This window comes from Neolamprologus brichardi, chromosome 12 (assembly GCF_056152115.1).
Source record: "Neolamprologus brichardi isolate AB-2024 chromosome 12, ASM5615211v1, whole genome shotgun sequence".
Taxonomy (NCBI): Eukaryota; Metazoa; Chordata; class Actinopteri; order Cichliformes; family Cichlidae; genus Neolamprologus; species Neolamprologus brichardi.
In genome coordinates, this window is record NC_142115.1 from 2,262,232 (window position 1) to 2,288,267 (window position 26,036).

A 26,036-nucleotide genomic window follows, 5' to 3' on the forward strand; every position below is an offset into this window, starting at 1 on the left:
TTGCACACACCAACGTTACTGGAAATAATGGCCCTCGAAGCTAAACAGGTTTTGTGAACGTCCCTGTTTGATCAGTTGCAGTATTACTTAAATCCAGTCAGTTTGTCAGAGCTGGATTTGACAGAACATCAGAGTTTGACTCTCTAGAAATGAGAAAAGGCATTTCATAAGAAATAGCAGTGTTTAGATAGTGTCAGCATATTTTGTATTTATGATACCTTTTCCTGTTTTTGGTTGTTTTTTTTTTTTGCTGTTTAAGTTCAAGTTTTTACAGTTAGTGTGGAATTTAGTCGTGTTTATGCCTCTAAGTTTAGTTATGTGTTGGTTCCATGTTTTCTTGCCGCTGTTCAATTCCTTGTTTCCTGTGTGAGTCTGTCATGTCCTCTGTGGATGTTACTTAGGCTACGTTCACACTGCAGGCAAAAGCGCATCAAATCTGATTTTTCTGACCCTCTGCGACCATCTATCCGATCATGGTGTGACAGTGTGAACAGCACAAATCCGATCTGGGTCACTTTCGTATGTGGTTCTGAATCCGATACAAATCAGATGTTTTAGAAAACTGCTGTTTTTGATGGTCACGTCGCATTAAATCCGTCTTTTACGTCACTGACACAAGACAGACGCCAATTATTAGCGCCAGAGAAGACATTGTGAACGCTTCCTGTCCATCCCGTGAAACTGTTGGGAAGACAACGTTGGAGAAACGTGAACATTTTATTTGTACTGTATAATCTGCAGATTCTGACAGAAATCTGCAGCTATCCTTTGAAGCAGCGCTCCTCTAAAACAGCAATAAGGATCATTATTAGGTTATTTACATTATTATGTAAATAACAAAATAACTTAAAGCAAAAATTGGGAAACGTAAAGTCCAAAGTCTTTATATTAAGGGCCATCAGTCAAACAATACTGTTGGTCTGGGTCTAAACAGAGCGCGTTGTGTGTGACGTCTTCTTTTGCGCATGCGGCCGCTTTGAGCGTTCACACTAGAGCGCGTTTGCTGTCGCATTTTATTTGCGGTTCATTTTGTCTGCGTTTCTCAATTCAATTCAAATCAATTTTATTTACACAACACCAAATCACAACAACAGTCGCCTCAAGGCACTTTATATTGTAAGGTAGACCCTACAATAATACATGCAGAGAAAAACCCCACAATCATATGACCCCCTATAGAAGAAGGAAAAACTCCTTTTTAGCAGGAAGAAACTTTTGTTGGGGTGAGAGAAGGATGACAGGATAAAGACATGCTGTGGAAGAGAGACAGAGGTTAATAACAAGTATGATTCAATGCAGAGAGGTCTGTTAATACATAGTGACTGAAGAAGAAAAACTCAATGCATCATGGGAATCCCCGGCAGCCTACGTCTATTGCAGCATAACTAAGTGAGGATTCAGGGTCACCTGGTCCAGCCCTAACTATATGCTTTAGCAAAAAGGAAAGTTTTAAGCCTAATCTTAAAAGTAGAGATAGTGTCTGTCTCCTGAATCCAAACTGGAAGCTGGTTCCACAGAAGAGGGGCCTGAAAACTGAAGGCTCTCCCTCCCATTCTACTTTTAAATACTCTAGGAACAACAAGTAGGCCTGCAGAGCGAGAGCGAAGTGCTCTAATAGGGTAATATGGTACTACAAGGTCATTAAGATAAGATGGGGCCTGATTATTTAAGACCTTGTATGTGAGGAGCAGGATTTTGAATTCTGGATTTAACAGGAAGTCAGTGAAGGGAAGCCAAAACAGGAGAAATCTGCTCTCTCTTTCGTTGCAGGAAGTAATAAATGCATGAACTAGTTTTTCAGCGTCACTCTGAGACAGGATATTTCTAATTTTAGAGATGTTGCGCAAATGGAAGAAAGCAGTCTTACATATTTGTTTAATATGTGCGTTGAAGGACATGTCCTGGTCAAAAATGACTCCAAGGTTCCTCACAGTGTTACTGGAGGCCAAGATTTTCATGGCTGAGTATAAGTATTATCTAAATTTAGGAATTTAAGGGAAGCATGTAAACAGAATTGGTCCTAGCACTGAACCCTGTGGAACTCCATAATTAACCTCAGTGTGTGAAGAGGACTCTCCATTTACATGAACAAGTTGGAGTCTATTAGGATGCACTGAGGATAAGCACAGAGATGCTTTCACAGTCACAAACTCTCACAGATAGTGTATGCAATGCTTATTTTTTCCTTCAAGAAATCGCGTGGCTTCATTTTGTGCCGTTTGCACAAATACATACTGAATGCCACATGAACATGTTAATAAGGGTGCACAATGGTATGGATGATGTAAGCAACAGTGACTCTTAAATGGTCTGAGGCTTTTTAAAAACCGTGATTATAATTATGAAGTCCTGATTATGTTTCCAAGTGATTAACTGTGGCACAAAGTCGTTCAAGAGGCAAACTTTAAAAGCTCAGACTTGGCACATACTGGTTTCTGGTACTGTTCACCCCTTGCGTGATTCGTGTGACTGATATCTCTGTTTGAGGTGGTGCAAAGTAACTAGAACATTTTTTGTTTACATTTTGTCTACATTTACATTGACAGCCTTTTGTAAGTTTGCAGGCCGTGACTGCCCTACCTCTCAAGTCCAAGGTCCTCACTAAAGAATGGTTTCCCTCTTTCTGATGTGTTGCTAGATTGTTATTGCAGCTGTCTTCAGACAGGTTTAAGGAACCTTCAGTCCTTGGGCAAGACACTTCACCCGTTGCCTACTGGTGGTGGTCAGAGGGCCCGGTGGCGCCAGTGTCCAGCAGCCTCACCTCTGTCAGTGTGCAGAGGGCGGCTGTGGCTACAATGTAGCTGCCATCACCAGTGTGTGAATGTGTGTGTGACTGACTGAATGTAGTGTAAAGCGCTTTGGGGTCCTTAGGGACTAAGTACAGCGCTACACAAATACAGGCCATTACCATTTCCTGTTCTTTTTTAAATCTAACAGCTGACAAATACCACATATACTGTAATAATGAAAAAAAGCAGAACAAAAACTAAACATACCTAACAATAAAAACTAAACGGAAACAAACAAATCTCATCTAATCTATATTCTGTCTGACAGACATTCATGACTTTTTCTTTTGACTTTTTTCCATTCATTATCTCTAACTCTGTTAAACTGACTTAACTGTTAAAGAAAAGCCATGAAAGAAAAATTTAGCTTTGGTGCCTAAAAAGCTTTTATTAAGCTCTTTATTTATTGAAGGGCAAAGTATACCTGTGAACCAAAACCATAAGAACATATTGGGCCTTTCTCAATATACGTACTTGTGCGTACTTGCGTTCTCGTGTACTCGTGATACGTCATCAGTCGGAGACCAAGTACTGTTCCAATTCGAAGTACGCATCAAGCCGAGAACGCGAAAAAGTCCCGGATGTGTTCTCGCTCCGCCCGTTTTATCGAGCATGCATCGGTGGTGACTTGTGTGGACTTGGTACAGCTAAATATCCCAGAATGCATTTCGTCCAAAACTCAAACGCGGCAATGGCGGACGAGCGGGGCTAAAAACTTTTAAATATTACTCTTTCTGGGTCACAAAATAAACTTTTAAGTTCTTTTCAAGCGAGAATGTAGCTGCGTAAACTTCAAATATCTGCTCAGATTATCAAGATATCATATATTTCCAAACGAGCTCCGACGTTTTCGGAGACGTCTGTGACCCGCCAGCTCCATAGCAGACAGCGAGGTCGAGGATTATTACAGCCGGCGAGAACAGCGGACTCCCGGCACATCGTTTTCAACCCCCCCGCGGTCTTTTCACTACTCAGGTTAAACAAACCCCAGCAGCTGTCTATTGTATTGAGTGTCCACTAAAATAAAAATAAAAGCGTACTAACATCTCACCTGCTTGTTTTTATTAAGGTATGTACACGTATGTACATGTGCACTATTTTTATTAATAGAGATTTCACTACTGAGGTTAAACATGATATATAAGTCACTTAGATCACTTCTAAATGTTAATGTTTGGTTTATTTCAGTGTTTTATTTGTTCCTGAGTAAACCGGTTTGGCTGTGATTGAAGTTAAGCTTCATAACATATTACTCACAGTTAAATTAAGAGGGGACAGCGCGAGTCCGTGCTCGTGTTCTCGGCGAGTCCGTACTCCCGTGCGTTCTCGGCGAGTACGTACTCGCGTACTTGAGAATTGAGAAAGGGCCAATATCTTTATTTTGTAATCTGAAAAACAAAGTCAGGCCATGGAGCAACCACCGTGTCCCTATAATTTGCTGGATTTGCAGTAAACATAGGCATCCAGTAAGTGCAGGAGTAAAATGTTTTACAGTGAACTAATGAGACCTTTGTGCTTTTGAAGTGTTCTCTTAGTCTGTGAGTAAACCGAAAACAAGACCTGTGGCTACCAAACGAAAAAGCGAAAGACAAAAAATCCTGTTTGACAACATCTGGGCATGCCCTCGCCCATCTGCACTCTGTTTCTGAGTGCTGTTTTTCGTCTGGCAGCAATGTCATCGACCAATCAGAAGGTTGGTGGTTCAATTCCTGGGTCCTCCAACTCCTCAGGCAACATACTGAACCTGAGGTTCCCCTGATACATCCATGCGTTATGAATGTTAGATGAACTTGGTTGTACTTGAGTCCATGACATTAGTAGCAGGAAAACACTTGAAAGTTGGAATTGAGTACACAAGCACTATATATGTTCCAGTCTGTTGTTAAAGCATAAACAAAGAAATAATAAAGAGAAGGAAAAACATCGACAGATTCTCAACTTGTTGATTAACCTCCACAACTTTGCTACACTTGTTCTTGTATAATGTATCTAAGCAGTTAGGGACCTTTTTAAATGTTAAAACAAGGTGGGACACGCCCACACAGGCACCTTCAGGAGGAGGCCCTGCTAGGGCCGTAACAATTATACACAAAATGTAAACACAGAATGTGGGATATCTTTAACGCCACTCTGCCACACCACTATGAGTCATGTAGAAAAAAAACAACCATCGTAACCGGCAGACAAAAATACAGAAGCGAGTCTGGTGTTTGTCTCCTCCTCCAAACAGAAAAGAGGAAGGGCGACATTGCACATAAAAACCAGCCACACATTAGTCAATTGAACTGTGTGTTCACAGAACTTTCCTCCACACGTCAGGAAGACTCTGAAGCAGGTGAGTGCTGAAGATGACTGTAGTTACAGGACAAGATTTGAGTTTACTCTTGTTATTTAGCCTTTTATTACATTACTCTTTCATCATCACATAATATCTGAGCACGTGGATGATTCTTTTTCATGCTGTTTGCAATCATTTCATGGATTGCTGCTTATTATTGTCACTCTCCCTATTTTATTTCAGGTTGCAAAGCAGCAAATACAATGGCAGGTAAGTGCATTTAAATATTTGTCAGAACAACCGATCACTTTTATAGTTTTTTGCAGAAAAAACAATCACTTTTAAAGACGTTTGCATAATTAGAGGGCATTCTTCATCCTGTCTACACCTACAACCAATAAACATGCCCACCTCATGTTCTCTATCATATCCAGACTATCTCTCCACTCTGTTATATAATGCATATGCACAGGGTATGAACCCCCTTGGATATGGCGTGTGGATACTTCTTTAAGACACTCTGGCCACGCCCCACAGCTTACATTGATTGGAACATGGCTCCAAGCAGCATGACGGTGGAGAGATAGTCTCTCACTCAGAGGACCAAGGTTACAGTGTAACCGTACGTTTCCTCTAAGACTTAAAGCTTGTTTGGTTTGCAGATGAGAGCTTTAAAAAGGAGTTTCTTGATACCCACAATGCCTATAGGGCACAGCATGGTGCACCACCACTGACCTTTAACACTGAGCTGGATGATGCAGCTCAAAAATGGGCCAATCAAATGCTGGCAAAAAAGAAACTTGGCCACAGTAACACCGATGATGGAGAGAACGTCTTCTATGCATGGAGCTCTGAAACCAAGAAGCCAACAGGTAAATGATTCTTTGTAGAGAACTCCTTTGTCCACCTCTTCACCTGTCAGAAACAGGTCGCTTTGTTATCACAATAAATTAAAGTCTCACTAATCTTTAAAAGAAACAGATTCCACTGTATCTCTTCTCATTTCAAGTAAACAATTAGAAATGTTCATCCTTATTTCATTTTAAAGTTTCTGAGCTATAAAACCCAACTCCAACCACCAAATTAACTCTTTATGTTATTTTTCTCTGTGTCTATGTTTCAGGAAAAGAAGCTGTGGATAAATGGTACAGCGAGATCAAGGATTATGACTTCAAAAAGTCTGGACATCAACCCAATACGGGTAAAACACAGCCCTCCTGAAACGTTCTGCATATACCTGTACTGTATATACCTGCATTGCTAAAGTATTCGTCATTACAAGATCAGGTCATCATCAGTAAGTAGTATGTTTTTACACATTTTCCTTTTTCCACTAGGTCATTTTACTCAGGTGGTGTGGAAAAGCAGCACTGAGCTGGGTGTGGGCATAGCCACTGATGGCAATACGGTCTTTGTGGTTGGGCAGTACCGCCCAGCTGGTAACATTACCAATGCAGGATACTATCAGAAAAATGTGCTCCCAAAAGGAACAGGTAACACTCACACATTTTGCTGTTCTACTTAAAGTGTTGTGTTTGTATCAGATTATTATGACAGATTAAGAAAGACGAACATATAAAGTAGTAAATTTATACTTTGTCAGATAAAATCAAAAGTATGTGTTGATTTGTTAGTTTTTGAAGCCTACCTTGAAACATTAAAGTGAGTGATCACTTTTCACATTAGTCAATTGAACTGTGTGTTCACAGAACTTTCCTCCACACATGAGGAAGACTCTGAAGCAGGTGAGTGCTGAAGATGACTGTAGTTACAGGACAAGATTTGAGTTTACTCTTGTTATTTAGCCTTTTATTACATTACTCTTTCATCATCACATAATATCTGAGCACGTGGATGATTCTTTTTCACGTTGTTTGGAATCATTTCATGGATTGTTGTTTATTATTTTCACTCTCCCTATTTTATTTCAGGTTGCAAAGCAGCAAACCAGGTGACAGGTAAGTGGACTGACAGTGTTGGGAATGTATTCTGAATACTTTTGATTACTTGTCATGCTTTTTACAACTACATGGAGCTGTTTTGCAAAGAAGAATGGGCAAAGATTTCAGTCTGTAGATGTGCAAAGCTGGTAGAGACAGACCCTAAAAGACTGGCAGCTGGAACTGCAGCAAAAGCTGGTTCTACAAAGTATTGACTCAGGGGGCTGAATAATTACGCACACCCCACTTTGCAGTTATTTATTTGTAAAAAATGTTTGGAATCATGTATGATTTTCGTTCCACGTGTGCACCACTTTGTGTTGGTCTTTCACGTGGAATTCCAATAAAACTGTTTCATGTTTGTGGCTGTAATGTGACGAAATGTGGGAAAGTTCAAGGGGGCCAAATACGTTTGCAAGCCACTGTATTACTATTACTGAAGGCTACTTGCCACCGAGCTAACATTGCTAGCTGGCATTAGCTGAGGTTAGATTATAGACTGATTTCAGAACTGCACAGCTAGCAGGTTGTTAATACTAGCCATCAAGTGTAACAGTCTGCAGTCTATGAACTAACCTCAGGTAGCACCAGCTAAAAATGTTAGCTCAGTGGAGAGCAGCCTTCAGTAATAGTAATACATCACACAGCAATAGTACATCGAAGATACTGAAGTGGCACATAACCGAGATAACTACTCAACTAAAACAAGGTACTTGCAGTAGACTAATGATTAGGGATGGGTATCGTTTAGGTTTTATCCAATACCGGTGCCAAACCGGTACTTTTGAAACGGTGCCATCGTGGCACCAGATACCGGTACCCATCCCTACTAACGATAGTTTTTAAAAAAGAACTTACTTCCAGATGTTTCTTTAGGTTGGAGTCTTTTGACGCTGAGAGCAGCTTGGCTGCTGGCAAACAGAGTTTGCATTGCACGGTCAGATTTCATCCCTTTCTTCTTTAAATGTAAAACGGTGTCGGAATTTCCAAGTAAGAAATGCATTCCTGCCCGTGCACTGCTGGCTCTGTTGTGCTGGCTCCGGGTCCGTTGTGTAACTGATGCCACCAACATTAACAGGACACTTACATTAGAGCCTCTTATATCATATTTCTTTGTGATCCAGGCAATGCAAATTACCAGATTTTGACAGGGAATAGAGAGGGGATAGCCTGACATAGGAAACAGGAACTGACCCCCATGTAATCCATTTATTTCAACAAAGTAACTGCATTCTAATTATCACCTATTTAGATGGTAAATGTAACGTGATGCAGTTACTCATATGGTGTATTTTAAATACGTAATGTCGGTAAATGTATTCCGTGACTCATCAACACTGTGCATTGAATTATTTGTCAGAACAACCGATGACTTTTAAAGATGTTTGCTTAATCAGAGAGCCTTCTTCATCCTGTCTACACCTACAACCAATAAACATGCCACCTCGTGTTTCCTCTAAGACTTCAAGCTTGTTTGGTTTGCAGATGAGAGCTTTAAAAAGGAGTTTCTTGATACCCACAATGCCTATAGGGCACAGCATGGTGCACCACCACTGACCTTTAATACTGAGCTGGATGACGCAGCTCAAAAATGGGCCAATCAAATGCTGGCAACAAAGAAACTTGGCCACAGTGACACCAATGATGGAGAGAACGTCTTCTATGCATGGAGCTCTGAAACCAAGAAGCCAACAGGTAAATGATTCTTTGTAGAGAACTCCTTTGTCCACCTCTTCACCTGTCAGAAACAGGTCGCTTTGTTATCACAATAAATTAAAGTCTCACTAATCTTTAAAAGAAACAGATTCCACTGTATCTCTTCTCATTTCAAGTAAACAATTAGAAATGTTCATCCTTATTTCATTTTAAAGTTTCTGAGCTATAAAACCCAACTCCAACCACCAAATTAACTCTTTATGTTATTTTTCTCTGTGTCTATGTTTCAGGAAAAGAAGCTGTGGATAAATGGTACAGCGAGATCAAGGATTATGACTTCAAAAGATCTGGACATCAACCCAATACGGGTAAAACACAGCCCTCCTGAAAAGTTCTGCATATACCTGTACTGTATATACCTGCATTGCTAAAGTATTCGTCATTACAAGATCAGGTCATCATCAGTAAGTAGTATGTTTTTACACATTTTCCTTTTTCCACTAGGTCATTTTACTCAGGTGGTGTGGAAAAGCAGCACTGAGCTGGGTGTGGGCATAGCCACTGATGGCAATACGGTCTTTGTGGTTGGGCAGTACCGCCCAGCTGGTAACATTACCAATGCAGGATACTATCAGAAAAATGTGCTCCCAAAAGGAACAGGTAACACTCACACATTTTGATGTTCTACTTAAAGTGTTGTGTTTGTATCAGATTATTATGACAGATTAAGAAAGACGAACATATAAAGTAGTAAATTTATACTTTGTCAAATAAAATCAAAAGTATGTGTTGATTTGTTAGTTTTTGAAGCCTACCTTGAAACATTAAAGTGAGTGATCACTTTTCACATTAGTCAATTGAACTGTGTGTTCACAGAACTTTCCTCCACACATGAGGAAGACTCTGAAGCAGGTGAGTGCTGAAGATGACTGTAGTTACAGGACAAGATTTGAGTTTACTCTTGTTATTTAGCCTTTTATTACATTACTCTTTCATCATCACATAATATCTGAGCACGTGGATGATTCTTTTTCACGTTGTTTGGAATCATTTCATGGATTGTTGTTTATTATTTTCACTCTCCCTATTTTATTTCAGGTTGCAAAGCAGCAAACCAGGTGACAGGTAAGTGCACTGACAGTGTTGGGAATGTATTCTGAATACTTTTGATTACTTGTCATGCTTTTTACAACTACATGGAGCTGTTTTGCAAAGAAGAATGGGCAAAGATTTCAGTCTGTAGATGTGCAAAGCTGGTAGAGACAGACCCTAAAAGACTGGCAGCTGGAACTGCAGCAAAAGCTGGTTCTACAAAGTATTGACTCAGGGGGCTGAATAATTACGCACACCCCACTTTGCAGTTATTTATTTGTAAAAAATGTTTGGAATCATGTATGATTTTTGTTCCGCTTGTTCACCACTTTGTGTTGGTCTTTCACGTGGAATTCCAATAAAATGGATTCATGTTTGTGGCTGTAATGTGACAAAATGTGGGAAAGTTCAAGGAGGCCGAATACTTTTGCAAGACACTGTATTACTATTACTGAAGGCTACTTGCCACCGAGCTAACATTGCTAGCTCGCATTAGCTGAGGTTAAATTATAGACTGATTTCAGAACTGCACAGCTAGCAGGTTGTTAATACTAGCCATCAAGTGTAACAGTCTGCAGTCTATGAACTAACCTCAGGTAGCACCAGCTAAAAATGTTAGCTCAGTGGAGAGCAGCCTTCAGTAATAGTAATACATCACACAGCAATAGTACATCGAAGATACTGAAGTGGCACATAACCGAGATAACTACTCAACTAAAACAAGGTACTTGCAGTAGACTAATGATTAGGGATGGGTATCGTTTAGGTTTTATCCAATACCGGTGCCAAACCGGTACTTTTGAAACGGTGCCATCGTGGCACCAGATACCGGTACCCATCCCTACTAACGATAGTTTTTAAAAAAGAACTTACTTCCAGATGTTTCTTTAGGTTGGAGTCTTTTGACGCTGACAGCAGCTTGGCTGCTGGCAAACAGAGTTTGCATTGCACGGTCAGATTTCATCCCTTTCTTCTTTAAATGTAAAACGGTGTCGGAATTTCCAAGTAAGAAATGCTTTCCTGCCCGTGCACTGCTGGCTCTGTTGTGCTGGCTCCGGGTCCGTTGTGTAACTGATGCCACCAACATTAACAGGACGCTTACATTAGAGCCTCTTATATCATATTTCTTTGTGATCCAGGCAATGCAAATTACCAGATTTTGACAGGGAATAGAGAGGGGATAGCCTGACATAGGAAACAGGAACTGACCCCCATGTAATCCATTTATTTCAACAAAGTAACTGCATTCTAATTATCACCTATTTAGATGGTAACTGTAACGTGATGCAGTTACTCATATGGTGTATTTTAAATACGTAATGTCGGTAAATGTATTCCGTGACTCATCAACACTGTGCATTGAATTATTTGTCAGAACAACCGATGACTTTTAAAGATGTTTGCTTAATCAGAGAGCCTTCTTCATCCTGTCTACACCTACAACCAATAAACATGCCACCTCGTGTTTCCTCTAAGACTTTAAGCTTGTTTGGTTTGCAGATGAGAGCTTTAAAAAGGAGTTTCTTGATACCCACAATGCCTATAGGGCACAGCATGGTGCACCACCACTGACCTTTAATACTGAGCTGGATGATGCAGCTCAAAAATGGGCCAATCAAATGCTGGCAACAAAGAAACTTGGCCACAGTAACACCGATGATGGAGAGAACGTCTTCTATGCATGGAGCTCTGAAACCAAGAAACTAACAGGTAAATGATTCTTTGTAGAGAACTCCTTTGTCCACCTCTTCACCTGTCAGAAACAGGTCGCTTTGTTATCACAATAAATTAAAGTCTCACTAATCTTTAAAAGAAACAGATTCCACTGTATCTCTTCTCATTTCAAGTAAACAATTAGAAATGTTCATCCTTATTTCATTTTAAAGTTTCTGAGCTATAAAACCCAACTCCAACCACCAAATTAACTCTTTATGTTATTTTACTCTGTCTCTATGTTTCAGGAAAAGAAGCTGTGGATAAATGGTACAGTGAGATCAAGGATTATGACTTCAAAAGATCTGGACATCAACCCAATACGGGTAAAACACAGCCCTCCTGAAAAGTTCTGCATATACCTGTACTGTATATACCTGCATTGCTAAAGTATTCGTCATTACAAGATCAGGTCATCATCAGTAAGTAGTATGTTTTTACACATTTTCCTTTTTCCACTAGGTCATTTTACTCAGGTGGTGTGGAAAAGCAGCACTGAGCTGGGTGTGGGCATAGCCACTGATGGCAATACGGTCTTTGTGGTTGGGCAGTACCGCCCAGCTGGTAACATTACCAATGCAGGATACTATCAGAAAAATGTGCTCCCAAAAGGAACAGGTAACACTCACACATTTTGCTGTTCTACTTATAGTACAAAGGTGAAAATTAGTAAAGTCAATCAAAAACTAAACATACTATTACTCCTACAGCTGACTCTGGACATCAGCTCACTAATATTTCCTGTTATTTTCTAGAGTAAAACTTTCCCAGTGGCAGAGAGGGAGCTGCAGCAGACAACAGACCTCAGTGCCCAGAGAAAATGACCTGGACCCATCACATGTGGTTTCCTTAAATGTTCCGAGATTGAACTCCAAAAAATACGCCTGTCACATCAAACATAATTTTACACAACTGTCTAGTCAAATACTTTCTAAGTAGAATTGGTGTTTTGATCATCATCAGTGAATAATTTTTGAGTAATGTGTCAATGATTTGAGTGCAGCACAAATTAAAAAAAAGTCTTTGTGCTTGTTGTCTCCACACGATAATAACTAAATAATCTTTTTGAATAGAAGTTCATTTCACAAAGTAGCTCCTCCTTTTCACTCAGGGAACAGCTGTACGTTAGACAAATGAACAGAAACTTAGCAGTTAGCTGCTTTTAATATGGGTTAAGTCAGAAAGAAAGATTGTTGCACTACAATAACAAAATTATTTTGAACTGAGCCAATTAAAAAAATGACTGATGATCAACAAGACATATTTAACTTTACTCAAGTTCAGTCATTTATTTACAGATTACATATTTGGTTTTTCAACTCACCTTTTATTTGTCGTAGTAAAATTTTAAAATTAAGTTTAATTGATTAAAACATTACATTTTCACGCTACTTATATTTTACTAATTAGTTTTACATAATTCTATTTTGTCAACAGGTTCCACACAATTGAATGTAGGACACCCGGCATATTTTTTTAAATTTTATTTATTGCCGACACAATACAGCAGTGGCATAACTGAAACACACGCTGCTGGCCCATCATGTTTACAAACTAACAGTCTGTCAACAGATTCAGCATAAAAATAATTGATGCACAATATTAACATACATCCATATCTGCCAAAGTCTTAAAAATTAAATATCTGTATGTAACGAAAAAAAACCCGAAAATAAACAAAGTACACCTCACAACATTACATATGCACATGTGCTGCAAGTGTTTACATACATTCACTCCATTCCAAATCACACTGTCACGATGAGTTGTGTGGCTGTCAGTGGCTGGACCCACGTGCAGGACTCGGAGACAAAACATGAACTTAAACGACAGCTTTATTTGCTGGTGAGTCACACTTGGCGATACATAAACAACAACTTTAACTAACTAGACTGGAGATGCTGAAGGTAGATGACAATGAATACACACACAACAAACGTGGAGGACACAACACCTGGCAGGGAAAAACACAGGGCTTAAATACTTACTGAGGTGATTAGGGGATGTGAAACAGGAGGAGAGCACAGCTGGGACTCATCAGACATGACAAGACAAGGGGAGGCAAAACTCAACACATTGACATAGTACACAGACTTTCAAAGTAAAACAGGAAACTGAACAGAGGTGGACTAAACTAGGGGATACAGTGACAGAACAAGAGACACACTGACAGAAATGACTGTATACTAACAGAAGTAACACAGAACCACGACCTAAGAAGGAGAACACAAGAAATGCCAAGGACCTAGGGAGTTAGGAATACTAGTGACAGAAATCAAACCCAAGAGAATCAAAACACATCATGAAATCAAAGATAACTAATACAAACAGAAAAACACTGAGTCACAGACTCAGGACCGTGACACACACTTTTGTATGGAAGCTCGTTTCCGCCATTAAAAAACAAAACAAAAACAAAAAAACAAGTATCCATATCCATACCTATAATTTCGAGTTACTTCTCTCAAAATTTCGAGTTAATAACTCGAGATTTTGAGTTAGCTCTTCCAATCGGTAATCGACGTGAATGAGGTCACTTTCTTGTTACCCATATGGCACAAAGTAACACACACTCAAAACCGGATCGCAACAAATTGATAGTAACGCCGTGTGATTCAGCTAATAACACAAGGATTCCATCATTGTTGAAGCCACGCTGAAAATACTCAGTAATCTGTTTATTCATGACTGGATGTAATACCGGTAGCTTAGCTGTAGCATTTGTACCTGAGGGCTTCAGCTTCAGGGCAACAAGGAAATTACGTCATTCAGATTACTGACTGGCAGTGCTAACTCGAAATTTTGAGTTACTTTTCTCAAAATTTTGAGTTAATAAGTCGAAATTTCGAGAAAAGAAGTCAAAATTTTAAGAAAATAAGTTGAAATTTTGAGAAAATATCTCAAAATTTCAAGATATGGACCTTTTTTTTTTTTTAGTGGCAGAAACGGGCTTCCATACTTTTTCTTTACTCTTAGTCTGTATTGTATTTGGCCTTTTAATTTACATAATGTTGCATGGAATATGAATACAATAGGAAGATACTACTACCTCATATCAATATCATTTTCACCAAATTATGACATACACACCACCCTTCAACAAACGTTACAAATATTTTCTCAAGTGTTGTTTTTCCCTCCCCTGCTATTTTCAGACAATCAATCATTTTATTTACTTTCAGCCTAAAATGAAATTCTGCCCATTTGACAGAACATTCAGCCTCCAAATCAATTGTTGGCCCGTTTATTCCTGAGCAGCTGTACCTCGGCATCCAGATGAAGGAAGAAATTCTGAAATACTTCAAAGCAAGCTTTCGGTTCGTGAGGGTAAACGAGATTCAGCGTTCCCCCATTAAGAGTGCACATGCAGAGGCCATGTATCCCAAGAACTTCAGCCAGAGGACAGCTGGTAGCATTTTCTTTAAAAGCAGACTAAGCTGACTAAGACGTAGCACAACTAATGTAGCTCAGAAATATATAACATGTCTTAGACCGCAAACACAAAATACAACCATCCAGTATGAAGACTACCAAAAGCAGTCTGGAAAAAGTCATTTTCCTCTTCCGGCTGGACATCAGCTAAAAAAAGAAAAAAATTAAGGTAAACTTGCAGGTTTGCACATGTTGCAAACATGTGCAAACAAGGTTTGCACATAAGCATTCATTTTTTGAGTATACACTTTACACTGCAGAAAAAACAAGAAGCAGGAAGAAAACAAGGTGGAAAACGAGCTCAGCTGAGAAGTTTGTGTATGAAGTAAAGCCCATTTGAGCTTTTTTACTTGACTCCTCGTGTTCAAATTCTGTTTATAATATTTTGTTTTCTTCCACTACAAAAAAATATTTAAAGCACCACAGTGGCAACCTGACATCACACAGAAATGTCACGTGATATTAAACTGAAGCTCTGCAGAGAGGGCAATCATAATGAAGCACTTCATTTAATTTGTAGATTCGAGCTGCTCTTCACATTTTTGCCCAGCAGGTGTCACCAGAGAGGACTGTGTTGACAAGCTTCACGTAATGAACCTTTTTACAAGCTGCACAAAGCTTCATTTGCCATCATAGCAGCTGTGGCATCTCTCGTTCCCGCGTCTTGTTCTTTGTCTCTACAGTTATGAGTTTTGAGCACCATGCCTTTTTCTTTTACCTCCTTCTTCTTCTCCCCTCATTCGTTTTTTCTTCTTCTTCTGTTTTAATGGCGGATGTTAAACACCTTTTGGATGCATTAGTGCCACCTTTTAGATCGGCGAATGGATTACAGTCCACCCCACCACCACTATATTCTTTTTAAAATTCCCTTTTCTTTCCACAAAATATCAACAAAAACTGTATCCCCTTAGGCTCTTTGAGGTAATACTCTCATCCTTATCTTATTCTTGTTCTTGTGAAGGTTTCTGACTAACACCTCTCTCGTGGCAGTTTTTATTACCGTCTAAGAAAATATATGCTCTGTTGAAACTCATCTGCAATAATCCCAATAACCTGAAGCATGTTTGCTAACTATTTTACCATTTAATCCTGTACGGCCAACTTTCATCCTTGATATAACATCCTCTTGTTTTCATTTATTCTATGACATATTATAAAATCACCCTCTTTCTTTTGAATATTGTAATAATATGTAGCCCTTACTTCCCCATCCCATTCTTCTTGGCATTTGTTTTTAATATGCAACTTGACTTCAGTTTTGCTCATTTTTACATTCAAATCGAACACATTTTTATTTGCTGAACATTTGCAAATTTATCAGCCAACCTGTTTCTCTCTGTGCCAATATGTGCAGGAACCCACATTAACTTGACCACTGTACCATTTCTTTTTGTCCTGAAAATTGAATGAGTTTTTTCTAATGCAATGTCTGGTCCTGGCTCTGACTGCATGTATGAATACGTGTTAAAGCGAGTCTGAACATACTAAAACCTTCCTCTACCAAATCTAATGCCATCAGAATTGGCATTAGTTCTCCTGTATAAACTGCTAAATTGTCTGTTATTCCTTTATTTTCCACAATATTTTGATCTGGAATAACAAAGGATATACCTACTCTATTTTCGAGCATTTCAGAAGCATCTGTAATGATCTTGATATATTCCGAATATCCATGTATTTACCCACCTCTTTACTGTCTGTCTCCCTTTTCAAGCAAATGTAAGTTTATATTTTTCTATAGCGTCCTCATATAATTTAACATTAATATGAAGATTTGATTTCTGATTTGAAGGACCAAAACTTTTTTTGGATGATGAAAATCTAAATCCCCATTCTAATGCCCAAGACTCTAAACTGTATAAAGCTTCTTGCAATGTTGCTTTAATGAATTCTTTATTTCTTCCCCTCTTCCAAATAATCCCATCATCTGCAAATAGCGAGATACCCATGGACTGTATGTAGACCACACTTCATTCATATCTTCACTGTTTGAAAGCCCACCACCACCACTTGCCATTCTGAACCACTCTCGGTCCAGATTATCCCAAAACCCACCATAAAAAAAAACATTAGTGGTCAGCCCGGTCCGAATCTTTAAGGCTTCCTTCTTGGAGGTTGGCAAACAATAAAAAGTAGTATATGTCCTGATAACATGCTTTCTTAACTGATGCCTCCCAATGTGCCTTTCACAACCTGTACCCTAACAATGGTTGGCTTTTCCAGCCTTTCATTGGGTTACTCAGATTGACCAATTAGCCAGCTGTAATTCAGAGAAACACCAAACTAATATTCTGCCTTGTGACAACAATGCGGCAGCTTTAAGTTTGCTTTAAGCAAGAAGAAAAGATTTCAAGTTCACTGATTCTGATCCTACTGCATAATTTTCATCTCAGCGAGTGACAGGTGCACATGCAGATGTTTGACGATTAGGCCTTTCCCTATCACATCTTCATTCATTGTTCTTCAGTGACATCCATACTTCCATACAAGAGACACCTGCACTTAGAAAAGCTGGTACCTGAAATGCTCAAGGGTTCTGCTGTAACAGCCAGCTTCATGTAAACGATGTGGCAGCCACGTTGCTTCAATGGTGTTTTGGTCTGGGCTCTGTGGAGGCCAGTACATCACTAAGTTGTATGTTTTTCTATCCGGGTATGATTTTACTTCACTTGCATGTGTGTTTGAAAAACCAGATGCTTTCGAGATGGTAATGACAGTTTGATGAACATCCCCAAACAAGTAACTGAAGTGCACTGAAATTCTCTGTTTTAAAGAGGCTGTAGAGACTCTCTGCCGACCGTCTAATGTGGCGTATTTCAGCCTTTTCCTCACCAAGTTTCCTTTTTGCCTCTTGACAGCCATTCTTCCGCTAAGATCATTTGTGATAAGGCCTGCCACTTTTTCTTTTGTCCACTGCCTTTCCAGTTTCTTCACATTGTTAAAGTGCACACTGCAGAGCATGCAAAGAATGTGCGATTTTTGGAAAAGCCCTTTAGAAAGCAAAAATCTTTTTCATAGATTCAGCTAAAAAATGGGAACAAATTATTTGTTTTTGTGCTGCTAGAAACAAAGTACCTAAAGATACTATTTAAAATGGATCCTTTGTTAATTTGACTGTTATTACAAATTCACCCCTTGAGTTGTTGGCATTTCATGCTTGACTCGTTCATAGTTCAGTATTAAATCACTTTTTAAAAAAATGGTCAGCTAAAAGGAAACTGAGGAGCGCCCTCGAAGTAAAATATAAAACAATTGGGTTTTATGTAAAGACATTTCTAATAAAATGCTTAATCAGTTACACATTAGTTTTCCTTTAAAAATAATTCCAAAAAGCACCACAAGATGGCAACATAACACAAGTGAAACGCTTTACCTGCTCTGGAAGTTTCAGGGAGAGAAGACCACAACCCTATCAGTTTGAAGATTAACAATAAAAATTTTAAAAAAATCAAGTGTCACACTGTAATTTTACTGGAAAAGGGTTAAACACGATAGCATTTTAAAAAAACAACTTTTTTTCTTAAGATTTGTTTTTGTTCAGCTTATCTTTGCTTCCCTGCACATCCAAGCATTTAGACTTAGAGCTTTTTATTGTCATTGTGCAGTTTCTTGCACAGTGAAATTGGGTAGCTGGACCACAAAGGTGCAAAAGTAAGAAGAAGAGAAACCAATATACAACGAGGGGGGAAATAAATAAAATAAAATAAAAAGCAATGTATATGTATCCATATATGTGAGTGAAACTATATACATGGTGTATGTGTAAGAAACAGTGAAACAGAAACATGTGGGTCTCTATACAAGGGCAGTTACATAATATAATAAATAAATAAGAGTGGAGGGGCTATGGTCATTTATGGTGGAGATGGTAGCTCTGCTGGGACCAAAATATTGCACAGGACATGGAAAGACTGAGATATTGCACATAGATGAACAACAGCAGTGTCAGAGTGGATGTGTTGAGGAAGTCTTTACACACTCTTAGTTTGCATTAAGAGTTCTGATAGCCCACAGGAAGAAGCTGTTCTTTAGTAGCTTACCATCACCAGTGTGTGAATGTGTGTGTGAATGGGTGGATGACTGGATATGTAAAGCGCTTTGGGGTCCTTAGGGACTAGTAAAGCACTATATAAATACAGGCCATTTACCATTTACCATTTAGTCTGATGGTTTTTATTTCTGCCTTTAATCTCAAACAAAACCATTTTTGATCAGATGATAAATACACCTTATACCAGACTGATACCTTAAAGAAGAAGATTTAGGTCAAATTTGATGTGAATGGAATGTGAATTTGTAACATTTTAACACAGGTGTGGCATACTGATGGCAAACGTCAAGCAACAAGCTGTCAGTTATGGGATGTTTGGCAGTACAAGTGTAAACTGTTGGTTTTGTCTTTAAAAAAGGATAATGAAAATGAGTAATAATAATAATATATGTGTAAAGATGAGCCCAGAACATGCTTAAAAACACAGCGACCGAATCCATAATACATATGTAGGTAATTAAACGCTATATTCATGTTAAAAATCAGAGATTTTGCTCAGAACCACACGGTGAACTACTTCCATGTCTGAAATATTAGTCTGAATACTCACCAGTCATGGTGACAGTACTGGTGAGGAAAATGAGCAGATAAGAGTGAACATGCTCTTTGTCTGCCTGATTTGCTTCCTGCCCTGTGAAGGTACAAAGTACAAGTGATATGCTGAAAAAACTTGTTTGTCATCAAAGAACTGCAGGTTTGATCTCAGTGATGTATCCTCATGGAAGATACTCATGATGTAATACAAGATCAAAACTAGAGTCGACCATTTTATTCCAAGTTATGAAGCAGTGACAATAAAATATTTGCTGATCAAACGGACAAAGGGAGCCCTCTTGTGGCCACAGATTCTCAGAAACGAGGCTTTGAAATAGAAGCGAGCTCCACCTCGAGACACAAAGAAAACCTGATTGCTTAATCCTTCCTTTGTAACGTACTCTTTGATGACCCGGCTATTTACTGCTGAATAAAACAACAAAGGAGGAAAGTTTTTTTGTTTTTTAATGTTTAATTTGTGCTGTGGTTTTACCTTTTCTATCAACACCTGCTGTGGATTTCAGGCATGCATGTAACAGCATTATGATACTTCTTCAGTTATTTCTCTGTGGTGAACCCTTTGATTTTATTTGCACAATAATCACTGTCTGCTTTTTCTTTGTCATCTTTGAACCTCTAATCTTTTCCCTGAGTCATCTGGTTTATGCATTTTATGTAAACCGAGCTGCTAGCAGAACTAAACAGTGGTAAATTTACCGAACATTAGGAGGAGAGTCTGGGGAAGTCACACACTTTGTGCATACTGGTGATTTTTGTGTAAATCAGTTTGTATTTTGTTTCCTAAATAATTTTATTAAAATACTATATGTTTTATGGAAATATTTTTGGGTCAAGAAAAACCTCAATACATCGAATCTAAACTTTGTCTAATTATCTAATCTATCTAAGTACAGCCGTGTAACTGCTGCTAATGTAGATGACAGCGTTGCAGAGCTGTGACTAAAGTGTGAATACAAACCCTGTTTCTGAACATCTGTGCACAGTGTTATATTCCCACTGTGGTGTCAGTACACTATTGGAGCTCATATAGTCACACTGTACATACAATCGTTGCTTACAAGTTGACTTCTTCTTTTATTGGAAAACACAGAAGTAACACACACCATAACTGGGCGTGATGCCCCCTACTGGCGATGGCTTGCATAGCACACAATACTCTTGGTTCATACATAACATCTCCTCCCCACTAAGCTATGCGACCGTGGCACCACCCGCAGAAACATTTCCCATAACCCAAAGTAGTACCCCCTTTTTTTTTTCTTTAATTACAACATTCATGAAAACTGGAACTAATGTTGCTTTCTGTATGAATTTCTTTTTAGTTGAGAATAATGTCGCTGAACCCAACATTCTCACAGAACTAATTAGTACGCTCACCCATCACGATAACGAGCGGGTGGCTTAGTGACTCGCACTGGGTAACGTCTTACAGACTCTGTAGCCTGTGTACAGTCAGACGGTGGTGGTTTAAGAGATTGGGGTGTTTCTGGAGGTAAAGTGGTGCCCAGAACTTGTTCAACAGTCTCTTCCTGCAGGGATGTACAAGGGTGACGCATGGCGTCAATATCACTCTGGGCTGGTGACATCTGAGAACTTGTCGGAGGATCCACTGTGACCTGCTGCGATACTGACTCCGGCCGTGTCAGCATTTGATCCACATGACGTTTCCACACTCCTTGGTCTCCCACATTCACCTTGTATGACACTGGCCCAGTCTTCTCCAGTACGACACCGTGCCTCCACTTGTCCTCTCCCTTCCTATAATCACGCACCAGGACAGGCTCGCCAACAGTGAACTGTCTGTCCCTGGAGTGTTGCTGTCGGCATCGTTGTTGCGCATCTTGCGACCGACGCACTGCTCCAGCCACACTGGGCTTCAAAAAATCCAGTCGAGAGCGTAGCTTGCGTCCAATGAACAATATAGCTGGCGTTTCTCTAGTTGTTGCATGGGGAGTGTTGCGATATGTCAAGAGGAACGTGTCAAGGCGTTGTTGCACAGGTGCTGTACCCCTGGACGCTTTCAGTGCATGCTTGAATGTCTGCACAAAACGCTCAGCCAAACCATTAGTGGCAGGATGGTACGGCGCGGAGCGGATGTGTTTAACTCCATTAGCTTTCAGGAACACCCTGAATTCCTCCGAACAGAACTGTGGTCCGTTATCACTCACCAGGACATGGGGAATGCCATGGCGACTAAAGAGACCCCGCAACACTTGTATGGTTTTACCAGCTGTGGTGCTATCCATAATATGCACTTCAGGCCACTTGGAATGTGCATCTACCACCACCAGGTACATGTGACTTTCAAATGGACCCGCAAAATCCACATGGATCCGTTCCCACGGACAGGAAGGCCACAGCCAGGGGTGCAAAGGTGCTAACTCAGGCTCTTTTTGCACACGCTGACAAGAGTGGCAGGCTTTAGCTTGAAGCTCAATTTGAGAATCAATGCCAGGCCACCAAACATAGCTGCGAGCTAAGCTCTTCATCCTCACCATCCCTGGATGTGCAGTGTGGAGCTCTTTCAGGACATGAGAGCGCAGCTTAGGTGGCACAACCACCCTCACGCCCCACATGAGGCATCCCTGCTGTATCGTGAGTTCATGTCTGCGCCTCAGATAGGGTGACAGCTCTTGATCTGTGTCCTTTGTTGCTGGAAAACGTCCAGTTGTTACCATTTCTAGGACTCGAGACAAAGTGACATCAGACAAAGTGTCACGTCTGATCTCGGCGACACTGACTGGTAATGTGTCCAGTTGAGATGCGTAGAATACTTCAACCGCTCCCTGTTTCTCTTTCTGTGCGAGGGGCAGAGGTAAACGTGACAGACCGTCAGCATTGGCGTGATGTGCCCCCTTCCGATACAGTAAGGTGTAATTATGTGCTGACAGAAGGAGCGCCCAACGCTGCATTCGCGCAGCTGCCATAGATGGTGTACCTTTTACTGGACTCAGAATAGAGGTCAGTGGGCGATGATCAGTGAGCAAGGTGAACTTGTTGCCATGGAGATACTGGTGAAACTTGCGCACTCCAAAAACAATTGCCAAAGCCTCCCTCTCGATCTGAGCATAGTTTCGTTCTGCTTTGCTGAGGGTTCGTGAAGCATAAGCAATTGGCCGTTCTTGGCCCTCAGGCATGACATGTGAGAGCACGGCTCCAACGCCATATGGTGAAGCGTCACATGCCAAACGGAGAGGCAGTTCAGGATTGTAGTGGGTGAGTATTTTTGGTGAGGCCAGACGTTCTTTAGCTTTTTGGAAAGCTGACTCACAGGCTGATGTCCACTGCCATTTCTTCTCTTTACTGAGTAGTTCATTCAGCGGCTTCAGGACCGTAGCTAAATCAGGTATGAAACGTCCATAATAGTTGAGCATTCCCAGAAAAGAACGTAACTGGCTGACATCAGCTGGTGCTGGAGCTTCCATAACGGCACGCACCTTTTCTGGTGATTTGTGTAACCCTGCCGCATCAATTATGTGGCCCAGGTATTCCACTGATTCTTGGAAAAACTGGCACTTCTCCTGTTTGAGACGCAGGCCATAGTCCTCCAGCCTGCCCATAACTGCCTTAAGGGTTCTCAGGTGTGTCTGTTTATCTGGACCACTGACGAGGATGTCATCCAGATAACAATGGGTGTATGGTAGGCCGAGAAGCACTTGATCCATGGCCTTCTGAAACAATGCAGGTGAAGACGCCACTCCAAAAGGCAAGCGATTGAAACGAAACAGCCCTTTTTGTGTTGAAATAGTCAGCAGCTTCTTAGACTCCTCATCTACCTCCATCTGTAGGTAGGCATTTGCTAAGTCTAGCTTACTGAAATGCTGACCTCCTGCTAGAGAAGCAAACAGGTCCTCAATGCGTGGAAGTGGGTACTTATCCACACAGAGCTGCGAATTAAGAGTGACCTTGAAATCACCACAGAGTCTCACTGAGCCATCCTTCTTGTTGACAGGGACCACGGGCGTAGCCCAATCACTATGCTCCACTGGTGTGATCACCCCAAGCTCAGTCAGGCGTTTCAGTTCTGCCTCCACCCGAGGGCGGAGAGCATAAGGCACGTTACGTGGTGGACAGAATTTGGGGACACTATCAGACCTAAGAGTCAATCTGGCTTTAATTCCTTTCATTGTGCCCAGCTCCTTAGAGAAAACGGCTGAGTGTTTCTTTAACACAGCCTCCAGATTGTCATTTCCGCTTTGCTCTCTGGCATGGACCATCTTTAAGTCTTTCCAGTTCAGTTTGATCACTCTCAGCCACTCCCTACCAAACAGTGGTGGAGCATCCACCTTTACCACATACAAGGGTAGAATTGCACGCTGCTTATTCAGTTCAACTTGCACCTTGATGACCCCTTCTGGTGCCAGTGGCTCCCCAGTGTATGTTTTCAACATGATGTCAGTGGGTTGCAGCGGCAACTGACTCAGCATACTTTTGTACTGTTCCCATGGGATCAAAGACACAGCAGCCCCTGTATCCAGCTCCATCTCCATTTTCTTCCCGTTAACTACAGGCATTAGGGAGATACGTGAATAATTCTCTTTTTGAGACAAAGAATACAGCTCCAACTCACTATCAGTGTCGGGTCTGGTTCCTTCACTTTCGTTCTCCTCTGCAGCAACATGATGAATTCTCCTCTTTTTGTCCTTTGCTCTGTTTTTAACTGCATTGCCTTTCGGCTCAGGTTTTCCCTCTTTCTCTTTCCTGTTCCAATGTTGGCTGCTTCTGGCTCTACCTTTACACATGTGTTTCGTGTGGCCCTTCCTTCCACACTGGTGACAGTCACGGTCTTTGTACCAGCAGTCATCATCAGTATGATTAATTTTTCCGCAGCGGCGGCATTTATCACCTTTTTGTGACAGCACCGCATTCACTTTAAGGGAACCACTCAACTGCTGCACTTCCCGTGTTGCTGTCTCTGCCGACACAGCATAATCAACTGCTTTGCGAAACGTGAGATCCTTTTCAGTCAAAAGACGCTTCTGCACCGTTTCACACTTTAATCCACACACAAATCTGTCGCGTAGAGCATCTTCCAGATACGCACCAAACTCGCAATGTTCTGATAGTCTTTTCAGCACCGCCACATACTGTGCGACCGTTTCTTCTTCCCCCTGATTCCTCTTGTGGAACCGGAACCTTTCAGCTATTACCAGCGGTCTGGGAGCAAAATGAGCTTGCAAAACACCCACAATATTGTCATACTGCATTGTCCCAGGCTTGCTTGGAGCCACTAGATTACGCAGCAGACCGTACGTTTTGGGACCCATCACACTCAGCAGCACCGGGATCCGTTTCTCAGGCTGAATGTCATTAGCAAGGATGTAATGCTCAAAACGTTCAATATACGTCGCCCATTGCTCACCAGCATCATCAAAGGGGTCCATCTGCCCAATCATTCCAGCCATGATGTATCCGCTGTCCACAGTCAACGCTGTCGTTTCTGACTCGTCGGAGAAAAAGCAGCTAGCAGCTAGCTCCGATGCTAATTCACCACGCGATCGTCCGTTTTTCGTCCAGACTCAGCCACGCAGTCAGTTCACGCTCAGTAGACGGCCAAGTCTTCCAGACGTCACAACTCGTCGCCAATTTATGTTATATTCCCACTGTGGTGTCAGTACACTATTGGAGCTCATATAGTCACACTGTACATACAATCGTTGCTTACAAGTTGACTTCTTCTTTTATTGGAAAACACAGAAGTAACACACACCATAACTGGGCGTGATGCCCCCTACTGGCGATGGCTTGCATAGCACACAATACTCTTGGTTCATACATAACACACAGCAAAGAGTTAGCCCTTTTTTCTGCTTACATTTGTTGATTCAGTTGAAATTGTAGATTCGCTTATTCGCTTATAGCAGTAGATACAGTATGCTATCACAGTAGCATAGCCCAGTACAACACAGTGCAGCCAGCTCGGCCCACAGCACCATTATCCCGCTGGTATATTTTTGTAACGTGATATCCTACATGAGCAGGGTGGGTGGATGCGCTGCGGACTTTCCCTGGACTGACCATCATTAGCTCTTAATGTGGTGACTGCCGAGATGTATTAGCATCAAATGGACTTCCTGACTCATCTCTCTGGAGACAGGCGAACAGATACAATGCTCTTGAAGGCACATTACACATGAAGGGAAAAATCAAAGGTTGGATGCATTTGTCCCTCTATTATTTGGATACAGGGAAAACATTTCCTCCTGTTTTAAATGTTTGAATTAGCCCACATTAGAAGCGTTTCGAGCATGAAGGGTCAAATGTGCAATAACACTAATGTGCAATAATCTTTTCTGGCATTGTTGTATTTTTACTCAGTTGTATAGCATTTGTATTCTATTTTTTTTCTTATTGTATATTTTATTCTATTTTATTCTACTGTATCTAGTATTTTATTGTATTCTATTCTGTACAGTTGTGTACTGTATTTATTCTTATTGTATTCTAATTTTTGCTTCATAACTTTTGCACTGTCCACTTCCTGCTGTGACAAAACAAATTTCCCACATGTGGGACTAATAAAGGTTATT

The 26,036-nt window shown here is 40.7% G+C and overlaps 1 protein-coding gene across 1 annotated transcript; it reads left to right on the forward strand.

Moving 5' to 3' along the window:
- Positions 1–5,089: 5,089 nt before the first annotated feature.
- glipr2 (GLI pathogenesis-related 2) lies at positions 5,090–12,321 on the forward strand. Its single transcript, XM_087848643.1, has 16 exons — positions 5,090–5,124; positions 5,311–5,337; positions 5,730–5,939; positions 6,191–6,268; positions 6,405–6,560; positions 6,777–6,812; positions 6,999–7,025; positions 8,493–8,702; positions 8,954–9,031; positions 9,168–9,323; positions 9,540–9,575; positions 9,762–9,788; positions 11,256–11,465; positions 11,717–11,794; positions 11,931–12,086; positions 12,224–12,321. The coding sequence occupies exons 2-16, from the start codon at positions 5,331–5,333 to the stop codon at positions 12,226–12,228; spliced, it is 1,470 nt and encodes a 489-aa protein (XP_087704769.1). The 5' UTR covers positions 5,090–5,124; positions 5,311–5,330; the 3' UTR covers positions 12,229–12,321.
- Positions 12,322–26,036: the final 13,715 nt, after the last annotated feature.

Coding starts and splice junctions, on each gene's coding strand:
- glipr2 (XM_087848643.1), top strand. Junction 8,703..8,953: donor TGAAACCAAGAAGCCAACAG/GTAAATGATTCT, acceptor TCTATGTTTCAG/GAAAAGAAGCTGTGGATAAA. Junction 9,324..9,539: donor TGTGCTCCCAAAAGGAACAG/GTAACACTCACA, acceptor GTGTGTTCACAG/AACTTTCCTCCACACATGAG.